Genomic DNA, 13,076 nt, shown 5'->3' with positions numbered 1-13,076 from the left:
TTGCCGGCGGTAGGATTCGAACTCTGGACCACCGGCGTGCGAGGCAAGCATCCTACCGCTTGCGCTACGCAGGCCCTAATAACTACAATAAAAACAGCAAAAATCGAATACCTCGGTCCCATCATGAGGAACAGCGAAAGATATGGGTTGCTGCAATTAATTCTACAAGGAAAAGTAGAAGGAAAGGGAGGACCAGGAAGGCGAACGATTTCCTGGTTGAAAAATCTACGTACGTGGTTCAACACAAAAATCACAAAACTTTTCAGAGCAGCAGTTTGCAAAATATAGCAAGGAATAGGCACAAAAAGAAGAAGAAGAAGAACCTCCTTTTTAATTCGACTTTATGATATCGAATTTACTGGTAACTTTCGCACAAATAATATGCTTGTAAATTTGCTAATAAATTTTTTGTAATTTCTCCGCCACTGTCTGACATTGTTGAGGTTTCATCTTAGGATAAATCGTCCATAGACTTAGTTTACAACACACCCGCATATGTCGCTATATTCAATCAAGATCCTTCCTCTTCTAAATCCCCTAAGCTATTCAGCCACGCTGATTATTTTATGAATCCAACCACGCAGAACTCTTAACACTCACGGCCAGTGTTGCCAACCATAAAGAGCGGTCAGTTTGTTTGTCTTTCTTAAAAGGCACATGGTTGAAAAGGACGTAGGCTGAAGTTTAAAGACGCGAAGGCAAAATAAACTCAGCTAAAAGTCGGCATTATTTAAGCTAGAATAATAAGCTTAAATGACTCTTTGATATTTATTGTTCAGAGATATTTACTAAAAGAACTTAATAGAAAACAAATAAAATTAGATAAATAAGGCCTTTACAAAAGGATACAATTTCATAAATTTTGGACAAAAGTGAGAATATATTCAAATATATCTTTAATCGAAAGAACTTTAATTCTTAAACTACAATGTACTTCAGGTTTATCCTGACTTTTTGTATAAACTTAAAAAATTTCTACCTCTTAACTATTTTACAATCCTCAAATCCCACTTTCCAAATCGTTATTTCTTTGTTAAACAGCTATATTTGCCTCCATGTAATCAACATTCAGATATATCTACGAGTGACAAGAGTTCGTTCCCAACTTCATTACACGAGACCTCCATATGTAATCCATTCGTTGAGAAATTAAAGACTATTATATCAAATATACCAAATACGAGGTGATTCGATGAAACGGTACGATTTCAAACAAACAAAAAAACGGAAAAAATATCTTTTTATTAAATTTAATAAAAAAAAAAACGTACAAATATGCAAATTAATGTGAAAATTAAGAAATATTTAGATTTTGAAGCTGATATTGAAAAGGTGGCACCCATTTTGTCGGAAACATTCTTGCAGGCGTGATACAAAGCTGTTTACGACATTGAGTAACATATCTTAAGGTATTGCTTCCACTTCTTCGCGTATTCGTTCTTTCAAAGACTTGATAGTTCGTGGAGCGTTACTTTGAAACACTTTCAACTTTACATACCCCAAAGAAAGTTGTCGCATAGGGAGAGGTCCGGACTACGAGGTGGCCAGGTAATATCGCTGTTTTTACTTATAAGACGATGGGGGACCGATCTTCTTAGTAAATCCTGTTGCACCATATTGCACCATCCTGTTAAAAAATCGTGTGTTTATTTTAGTAATTCTTGATTGCCGGAAGAAAAAAATTATTACTAGGCGTACAATAAAACGAATTCAGTGAAAGGGTGTTCATACAATTCAGATTGGTGTATTGGTATAATATTTTTTCTGCCATATATATAAGCTTAAGTCCTTTTGCAAATAACTTTTCCATAATTTAGATATATAATAGAAAGCAGTGAGACTGGTCTGTACTGTAGGTGTAACAAACTGCAAATAAACTAAAAAATTAAGTATTATTTTCTGTGTTTTTGCATCAAATTACCTCGCAATATATTACATTTTCCATATTGGCAACATTGTTATCTATACTTAACGATAATAATAGGCTAGCATAACAATGTACCCACGTAACTTCATTTTTATTTCAACGATTTATTATGCAATTGCCGTTTCAATTTGAAATATTCTTCGGTGTGAATATCAGATATTTTTCTTACATATATAATTAAAAACAATCTTGGGACTGGCGGCTATAACTGATTGTCTCGATCCATTTTAAATTGAAATTCTAGATGTTACTTTCTCTTTTGTTTCAATTTATAAACGAGGAAACAATTTATGTAGACAGTGAATTTCATCTCTTTAATAGATAATTTAGTTATAATATATATATATATATATATATATATATATATATATATATATATATATATATATATATATATATATATATATATATATATTGTGGTATTAAAAATTGAAGGGTAAAAATATTAAATGTACGATGAAATCAATATTTCAGAGATTATAGAAAATAAAAATACTCCGAGCTGCCTGGAATTAACCAAAGGTAATCTTTGTCATAAATAATCTTTTGTATAAATATAATAAGTGAAATAGTGCGGGTACATTGACTAGAAGTTAACGATGGTTTTTTCCCATAAGCCATAAAGTGTTCCGTAAGCCGGACTTGCGCCATGAAAAGGACAATAAAAATAGTTAATAAATAAATGATTGTTCGGAATATGTAAATACCCAGTAGAAATTAAGTGTCCTTGTAGAAATAATATGAATTACTAAAGTTTGTAGGTATTTCTGATTTCATGTGAGAGTGGTATGCAAATTTCTGATTGGCCGAGAATTTGGAAAGTGGTGATGGTTGTGTATAATGAGAGGTTGGATGAATGGATAGAGGAGATGAGAGAGTCAGTTAGTTCCAGTTTCTTAAAGTGAATGGTTGGTTTTCGAGGTGGTATCCAAGGGTAGTAAGTGATAAAGAATAAGTTGTGAGTTGGTGAAGTAATTGTGTCCGACGGTAGCCGATCTGGTACAAATTTGTAAGTAAACTTTTCCTACTTGTATTCTACGTATCGCTGTTTATTTCGGAACGAGAGATTAAGTTTGGCGAGAGGAAAAGAGGCTGGCATCATTGGAAAGGTACGTGCATTCGAAGGAGAGCATTGAAGACACTAAATTGCAATATCTTGTTTAATATTGCCAATTACATAGGAGGCTGCTGAGAACTGATAGTTCATTTTGCATAGAACAAGGAATTGGACAACTCAAGGCAGAGGAAGCGTTTCAACTGGAGAAACATTCATTATATATTAAATTTGAGAATTTTGGGTTAAAAAATATTATATCATATTAGTAACGTGTGAATAAGTTGTCGATAGTCGAAGGAGATCAAATTTATTCTGAGAGGGGACACGGAGCTGTGGAGAGAATTGGATAATTCATACAAATTTTCTTGGTACAATCGTTATATCAAAATTGCATTAGGAAGGACACTGAATATTATTTGATTTGTTTATGTAGAATAATAAGCTGTATCTTAGATTGTAGTTGTATTATAATTATTATCCATGCATTATTGAAGGTTCACGTACGTAGAACGAATTTTGTTTGATAAACATTGTATGCTAATAATTTTTGAAGGTATTTTAATCAGTTTATTTTATTACATTATTTTCATATCATATTATGTTGTTTTATTCCGTTATTCTTTGGACCTAACCCATCAGCTGTAAAGTATAGATATTGAAGCGCGAGTAAAACCTGAGATAACAAAATTGAAAGGTGTGATATAAATCATCAATCAAAAATTTTAATAATGTTTTATATATATTTTTTGTAAAGTTTTAAAATTAAAATTCTAGATATCACATTAATATATATATATATATATATATATATATATATATATATATATATATATATATATATATATATATATATATGTATATATATACAGAGTGGCCCAAAAATTTGGAAACGACCAATTATCTCGTAAATTGCTAGTCATAATTTTACAAAATTTGAGGTACACCTATTTTGGGATACGGAGATTACATATTTGATATATGCAATGTTGCCAGATTTGCTGTTTCTCTTAAATTACTAGTAACTTTGGTTTTTTATCACCCTATATATTCAGTCATTATTGGAATCTCCTATTCAATACGAGTTCAACCATATGTAATAATTATGATTTTATGTTGTCTGAAAGGTCTTAAATACATAAAACAGAAGTCTGGCAACGCCTAATTGTCTCAATAAATTTTTAATACTAACTATTTTCAACTACATTAAATCGTAACAATCGATAGATTACAACATTTGTTAACATAATGGTTACTTTATCAAGTGTTCAAAATGTGCTCCCCATTTCTCCATGATTGTCTAGAAATTTGTTGCCTTAGCTCTGCAAGACTTGCTGGTTTAGTTTTGTAAACTGAATTTTTCAAGTATCTCCAATAAAAATAATCTTTAGGATTGAAATCAGGTGAACGTGGAGGCCATTCAATTCTACCTCGTCTACCAATCCATCGTCCGGGAAATATCTCATCTAAATAACGCCGAACATTTACACCAAAATGAGCTGGAGCTCCATCTTGCTGAAACCATATCTGATTAAAATTGGCCCCAAACAAGTTTTTCAGTGTAGATACAATTTTATTTCTAAGTAACATTTCGTAACTATCTGACCTGGCGTTAAATTTCCTTCGATAAAAAATGGCCCAATTAACTAAGTACCTACTATACCTGACCATGCATTTTTGTGGTCTTTGAGTATGGTTTTCACGCATCCAGTGTCGCTCCCGATTTAAGTCACTCCAGTACCTTACATTGTGTCGATTTACACTATCACACAGTGTAAACGTTGCTTCATCGGAAAAACATATTCTGTTAACGAAATTTTCATCATTTTCAATTTTATTCATCATTACCTCAGTAAACTCTAATCTACGATCGAAGTCATCTTCAGTTGATTCTTACAATAATTATGAATAGGAGAACGGTTTGGAAAAGTATTATTGAACAAGTTGGCTGCTTCACAATAAGATCTTTTTCTGTCACCGTACCCTCTCATCATTAGAATAGTAATTCGTTCTTTTTCGTTAAGAGCCATTTTAGAGAAGCAATTTATCTTGCAGAACTTTTCGAAACACAACTACTGTCAGTTTTAGTTAATAATGTAAATGGTGAATAAATGTCAAAATCACCGCATTCTACATTTAAATATTAAAATTTATTAAAATCTATATATTTGGCAATGTTTTATGTATTTAAGACCTTACAGATTACATAAAATCATAAGTGTTACATATGGTTGAACTCCCATTGAATAGGAGATTCCAATAATGAAACGGCAAATCTGGCAACATTGCAAATATCAAATATGGATACTAAAATAGGTGTACCTCAAATTTCAGTACAGAAAAATATTTAATGAAGAATTTAATCTTGCTTTTCATCATCATGCAAATGCTACAAATCATATTATAATAAAACAAGAAGATTTAAATAACCATTTGGAAATAGCTGCTATGAAAATAATAAGAAAGATAAAGAATGAAGTGAATTAGATCCAAGTTATGTGACTGTTTCATTTGATTTGGAAAAATGTTTGCCGACCCCCCTCTTGAGAAATGGTGTATCGTTTTACAAAAGACAACTGTGGGTCTACAATCTAATTCTTCATAAAACAGATCATATTGGCAATAAAAGGATTTGTTTTTATGGAACGAAACTATAGCAGGACGTGGACGTCAAGAAATAGCTTCTTGTTTAAGAAAGTTTTTTTGGATATTTCTTCAAAAGACATTAAAGCGATTCATGGTCTGGGCAGAATAGAAACATTTATGGTGCTCCAATGTTCTGCAGGATTTTAAAGGGGCTACCAGACATAAACTCAATATTTAAGATAAACCACTACTTTAGAGAGCCAGGGCACACCCATATGGAGGCCGTTACGATACATGACTGGACAAATTTTATTTAAGCAATTTACAAAAAAAAAACAACTTAGCTTATTTGATTTTGGCCAAGAAGAATTTTTAAATTATGGAGATAAAACTTTAAAAAAAGATATAGTGCACAGAAAAAAATGAAGAAATGGATTTGGTACCGTAGATGCTAATCAAACAAAGTTTTAAAAAAATCTTCCATATCCGTTTTTGTATAAAACTGACTTTGATTATTCAAAGTGAACAACTCAGATCTAATGATGGCGATTTTAAAAAAAGTGGATCTCAGAAGGGGATCCATGCGAAATCGAGATAGTCTTACATTTTCTGAACAGGTAAAACCTTTAAACCTTCAACAATTACCAATAGCCAACTAAAAATATGATTATTTAATGCAGTTGAAGAGCACATGAATAAAACAAGGATTGTCACCAAATTAAGATTTTGAGATATTGCAGTTTTTAACTTTTATTATTTTATAGGAACAATGAAAACATCTTTTGAACAATCTGCTTAATAAAAATGTTACAAAAATCTCTTATCAGTTAAAAATATACCCAGTAGGTATATGTTTTTTACACTACTTTTTTTTGTTTGGTTCTGCTTGATTTGGTGAGGAATAGTGGTAAAAAGTTTGCTGCGTTTGGGTTTTCGCAAAAGCATTTTAGTTTCATAAGATCTAGGTACTTGGCTTCGTTGATTGGAAGATAATCTGAAGCAAAAACTTATGATTAAAATCTGACCTAGGCCAAGAAAAATGAATTAATTCTTACCAGAATAACTCACAGAAGGAAGTCTAAATTCGTTTTCTGCCAATTGAAGGTGTTGCGGTTTATTCTTGTTTGCTTTAGTTATGGGGCTTTGTAGCCAGTGACCATTATAAGAGGTGCGGTAAGTAATTAGGCGACAATTTTCCTTTTTGCAAAAAATCTCTCTTACAGGTTGAATAGCAAATAAACATTTTGGTGTGAACTCTGGTTGCAAAAACTGGTTCCAGTTTCTTACCATATTTTGTTCAACTTCAATAACTGTAAATGGAAACGGATTCTTTCTTGAACCTCGAATCAACTCGTACCAGTCATCCGGCAACTCCATTCTTGTTTTGAGGTTTATTAATCCCATATTTTTGTCACATAATAAATACGAGTGACCTCGTATGGGAAATGTTATTTGGATGTAATCAAGTCGTTTGACCTGATGTACCACAAAATGCATAAACCTGAACATTGTGATATTTTTGGTCTGCCCTCCAGCAGAATCGCAAAAAATGTGCAAACTTCTAACATCATTATCAAGGTGATTTATTATAAAATCAAAAAGAAAAGAGATCACTTCATTGGATCCTTTCCTAGCAACATGTTCAGGATAAGAATAAAAAAATGACCTCCCAGAAGCTAAAACGTGAATGTTAAATGAATACATTGACAACTGCCTGCAATAATATACGTCATTGGTTGATACATTGGGTAAGGAAACGTTTTTCTGGAAATCCAACGCAATGGCTGCAAAATCTTGATTGGTCCTAGCTCTAATTTTAGCTTCCTTCTTTCTATCATAAAACCATTGTGCTTTTCTTTTATGCAATTCGTGTTCTACCTCCAATCGCTTTATTTCTGCCTCGTGATGCCGTTGCATATTCAATTTATTTCTTTCTGCAGTGAAATTGTCACATACACTATACGTGTCACTATGTGGATACCCAAAACTTATGTTAAATTTCGTATTAAAAACCATTCTGTATGTTTCATACGAAACTTTTTCATTAGGATACAGTTGTTTAAATATTAAGAACATCTTTTTAATGTTAAAGCTTTCTGGTAAGTACAACTTTTTTGACTTTTTAAGGCTGTAATGGGAAAGCCTTCCCTTAAAAGATTTAATATGTTCATAGACTTTATTGTATAAAGCATCAGATAACTTATTACTTAATGCACTGTGTTTGCCTCTCATATCTTTTGGTGTTAGGCCATTTTGTTTAAGAGATATTTGTAAATGCTCTAATTTACCTTTAGTGATTCCATGAATGCTAATAAAAGCTTTGCTACAAACACACATTTCTTTTATATTTCCATCTCTTCTGACCCTTATTTTATAAATAAAACTACTTTGATGGTATGAAGCTGTTCTTTCGGGCAGCCGACTTCTGCGTCTTTGAACTGGAACCACGGATATTAATCCACAAAGGTAGCTATTCTGCTCATCAATGGATGTCATATTGTTAAAATCAGACAATATGCTATTCCGTTCCAAGTCATTCAACACATCAAAACACTTAAGCCGCTTGCAGTGGCATGGTGGGCCCATTTCATGAGAAGAAAGTCTTAACTTCTTCATAACATCTTGTAATCTACCAGTTTTTTGCCTTTTTTTCGAACTTAATACAATATTTTTACTCATTTTTTACTAACACAATAACCTATAATACTACGTATCTATTACGTTACTAATACACACAAACCTGCTAATACATAGCGGCAAGAATGAACACTACACTAAGCGCGAAACAAACATCATTGAACTGTTCCTGTTGTATTCGACAGATAGTCTGTCCAGAGAAAGTTACAATATTTTGGAACAGATTGAGCCAGTAATCTTAATTTCTGTAAAAATGGACATTCCTTGTTTTATTCCTGTGCTCTTCAGTTGTTGCCGTACATTAGTGATCATAACAAAACGTATTTTAAACAGTTAAAACGTTCCTCAACATTAGATGCTGATGACTATCCTGCTTTAGAGGCAGAAATACAAGAAAAATTACTATTTCCTAATTTTTAAAGGACCAAACTCCTTCAAAATTCAAACTTACTCAACATTTGACAACACAATATTTAGTAATAAAAAATACTAGTTTCATTTTACTTGAAATTTCGTTATTAGTAATTATAAATCTATTTTTCCTAAATTTAAAATTGACATTTTACTTTTCCTGAAACTTGCTTATTACTCAAAACAACGAAAATGGAGTTTGGCTCTTCTAATACTCAGGTCCATATATATAGTCTTTATTTGACTAATCGGTATTTTTATATTGCAATCTCGTTCTTTATAAAGTAATCATCAAGTTTCGACCTAACGTGTCTTTAAGCTGTCACATTTGATTAGAGCTAAATAGTCCCGTATTCACTAATTCGCCCACATCCCTATGTAACAATACCCAAAGCGTTACAGTCTCATGTTTCTCCCTTAATCTGCTAAACCAGACGTAATGTACCGACATTAATTCTACTCAATTTGCCAACCTTAGTGTCTCCGAGTTGTGGCTTTCGGTGTGGTCAGTTGATTCCAAGTCTTTTATCAGATTTCACACTTCATAAATACTTAATCACCACGTTACTTCGGCTCATAATGAAAAATTGACGGAGATTTCACTCGTTAAAACTTCAAACAACGTGTTTAGATGAATATTAAACACAAGTTTTTAGTATTTGATTATTATCGTACCTGTGGAATAGAAACGTTTCATTTTGTTTTACCTGTTTGCTAAGTTTTATGTTTTTTATGTTCTTTTTTGTTCAGTGAGTCTGCTTTCGTGTAGTATACACTATTATATATATTTTATATATATATATATATATATATATATATATATATATATATATATATATATGCTTTCGAAACTGTTTAGTTTCTTTTTCAAGACAATAAATATTGAGATTGGAATAGTTCGCTAGCCATAATAACATAAGAAACAATATAATACATAATTCTAAAATACAAAAATTCAAAAACACTTTTTATTTGTATAATCACTCCAAATGTGCGATTTAGATTGTTGGAGTGGTCGGCTAATGCACAAACTTTGTGATTTGTTTGTTTTTATATCACTTTTGTGAGATGATTCTGCTGTGTACCGTACTATAATTTTTTTTAGAATCTACGTAAAATTTTGGATCTATTTTTATAGGGATACCATTCCCGAAAAAATAGCCGTTTTTGAGATATTTAAAGTTTTTGAAAAATTTTTCATATTACACATGCAACTTCAAAAATTAATATTGTGGATAATATTTATGCTGAAAAAACAAAAATTCTTTTTCAGCGTGTACTAAACTCTATTTTTAATTAAGCATAAAAAAATTTGCCAATATTAATACTGGGTGTTCAAAATTTTGTATTATATTTTTATTTTTATATATTTTATAAATATATCTATAAAAATATATATCTATATAAAACAAAAACTTATTCCTACTTCCCACACACACATTCCCAAACCCATCGAGGTAGGTTGTCCTCCTGCGGTACAACCAGCCCCGGCTTTCCTCCGCCCCCTGGTCTTTGGAGCCAGGTCACGATTATTTCGCGGTATCCCCCGTCAGGCAATGGGAGATTTCCGTGTATTTACATTTAAGTGGTAGGTTAGCCCATTTGGCTTTATCACTACCGGTCAAAGCAATTGTTCGGCGATCTAATGATGGTTCTGTGTGCCCATACTTGCTTTCCCTTTTCTGCACCAAGTGCAGTCGAGAGCGAGCAAGCATCGAATCCTTTCATCCGTCATCTAATACCCAGTCATTCGTCCAGGCATGTCCTTAATCTACCTTACTTGCTAATCTAATTTTTTTGGTGCTTGCATTCAAGAGCGCCGGTTCTCTCCTGCATGCGGTTTTTGTTTAATTTTTTTTTGGTGGTTGGTACCCTTTTGTGTTAATTTTTCTATCTACGTCTTAATCTATGGAGAGGTATCATCACTATCTGACTCGCTATCCGATTCATCTGAATCTTCATCATTACGAATAATTAAAGGTCTTACTTCATCAATAACTTGTTCTATTTCATATTGTTCTACTTGTTCTATTTTCCTCAAACCAATGTTCAAAAATATCGGCGTCCATATTTCCGCGGTAATCATTAGTTTTTTTTGTCGAAGAAAATATAAGACTAGCATTGGGTATAAAACCTTCCGTATTTCCTGCATGCAATATAATATATCTTTTGCCATTACTCGCACTAGTATTCGAATAGCATTTGGTAGAATCATCTTGCCAGGATGATTTGGTATTATTTCCTTTCGCAAAAATCCATGTTTCGTCAAGAAACACAAATTGTCTGGCAAATTCGGAATTCTTGTTTTTTAAATAGTTTCTTATAAATTTCCACCTTTTTCCAACAACATTTTACAGCTCGCACAACACTTTACGATTATTGGTTTTTTTGTATCTAAAACCCATAGCTTTTAATACTTTTGATAAACTGGTCAAACCCATAAAGTTCTCTGTCCTTTATTTTGACGTGACAACGTCTTAAATTAGGTTGTGGCTCGGAGTCATTCAAGAAAAAGTGTAACGCCCGCTCACGTCTGTTACAGTGAGTCACCGAACGAGAGAGAGGCCCGCCGGACCGGCGAATGCCTTGCGTCTCTCTCCCACTCAAACATGATCGGTCCGCTGCGCGCGGCACTAGATAATTAGACGCGTTGAATCGGTGCGTGCTTGGCGTTGGAAAACCGAGAAAGCGTCATAATACAAGTTCACACGTGTGGTTAAAGTATCGTCAGCTGTGTCTGTAGTGAAAATGTGGAGTGCTTAGATTCGTCATTTACAACAACTACAACAATAAAGGTAAATAATTGTACACTAATATTTCATTATCGTAAACTATGATTGATTGATTAATTGTTAGATTGACACAAAAGTTGAGAAACTGAGTTTATAGGTTATGTCATACTATTGACAAATGTTGATAGTGTTAAGTAAATTATTAGTTTAAATCACTCTGCAATCAATCGTAATTCAGTCGATTGAGAAGAAACAGCGCGTATTGCTAGTCAAACATTTAAAATAACAAATTATAACTTCTAACCTGTCAAAACAGGGCGACCAAACAAACGAACTAAACCGACCAATCACCACGCGCGGAGTTAGAATTTAACTGTGTTTAGCAAGAATTTCAAATTCCAATTTTAGTAAATGTTTTAATTTTCAACTTTACCATTTACAATTACAAATTTTAATTAATTTCAAATTTATTTAGTAAAAATTTGAACCTTCGATCTGAATAAGTGTTTTGATTTTCAAATTGATTTTTTAAAATTAAAAATATTAAAATATATATAATCAGAAGTGAACGTCACATAACATTATCTGTACTTATTATTATTTAATATGTAGGCAAATACATGTGACCATACTTGGTAGACACAATTGGAAATAGTAATTTTTTATAACTGAAAAAAATAAATATATAAAATATTGGTAGCAAACAATAACTTCAATGATCGATATCTCCGCAACTAACTGATATATCGAAAAAATTTTCAAATAAATTTTGTAGAAAATAATAAGATCAATAATATAATATAAAATAAATAATATATAAAATAATATATAAAAATATAATATATGAAATATAAATAATATATAAAGTAATAATATAATAATATATAATATATAAAAAATATAAAATAATATATAAAATAAATATTAAATAAAAAAAAAACGTTGTCACGTAAAATCTTCGCCAGTAAAACCGACTTTACAGGCAACCGATTTTTTTTGAGTAAGTGTCTTTCTTGTAACATGTTCTTTTGCTTTGTACATGTCATAAATGATATTTCTGATTGAGATTTTAATACCTTGTGGCAAGTCGAGGGTTTTCGGATGCAAACGAATCCTTTTATTTTCCTTACTTAATTCCTCCTCACTCATTTTGCGAACTCTTTGCAAGGTCCGATCTGAAATTCCACAAGCTGCACTTGTCCTTTTTTGAACTGCTAGTACTGATCTAATTGGTCCCATGTTGATTTTTTCTCAAGTAAAATAATTTTCCACTTTCAACACAATTCGACGCTCACTCGGAGATAAAAACCTATATTTAGATGTTCTATCGTTTTCTTGAACGTTATCCATTGTCACTATTGAAAACCGGCGATCGTTGAATACTAATAGCGAGATTTTTCGGAGCTCTCTGAATATATACACGAGGGCGGTGGCAGGGCGCGTCGGTCATTGGCCGATGAGTCCGGTCAATGGAGAGCCTCGACTCCGCAGACTGTTTACTATTTTTGCAAATATAACAATTAAAATTATCCAGTTATGCGACCGCAAGGAATGGATGCACTTCTCGAGACAATTTTATTTGAAATAAAATTATAAAAGTTTTTTCAATAAATTATCATCACAAAGCATTCAATTTGCGTTTTTTCACGATTTATAAAAAAATTGTTTTGGTAACGCTGATTTATCCTTAAGTACTACAGCCGACCAGTAGAAGGTTCGGTACCACAAA

At 32.2% G+C, this 13,076-nt stretch overlaps 2 protein-coding genes across 2 annotated transcripts in view; both read right to left on the bottom strand.

The window, feature by feature from the left end:
- fng (Fringe glycosyltransferase) overlaps positions 1-13,076 on the bottom strand; it is a 510,279-nt gene that overhangs the window by 363,859 nt on the left and 133,344 nt on the right. The window lies entirely within an intron of this gene.
- On the bottom strand, positions 6,612-8,246 carry LOC140437881 (uncharacterized). Its single transcript, XM_072527676.1, has one exon. The coding sequence runs from the start codon at positions 8,244-8,246 to the stop codon at positions 6,612-6,614; it is 1,635 nt and encodes a 544-aa protein (XP_072383777.1).

The sequence above is a fragment of the Diabrotica undecimpunctata genome, chromosome 3 (assembly GCF_040954645.1).
Source record: "Diabrotica undecimpunctata isolate CICGRU chromosome 3, icDiaUnde3, whole genome shotgun sequence".
In the NCBI taxonomy this organism is placed as follows: Eukaryota; Metazoa; Arthropoda; class Insecta; order Coleoptera; family Chrysomelidae; genus Diabrotica; species Diabrotica undecimpunctata.
The sequence above is the reverse complement of the archived record's forward strand: the minus strand, read 5'-3'. Positions and strand labels throughout refer to the sequence as shown.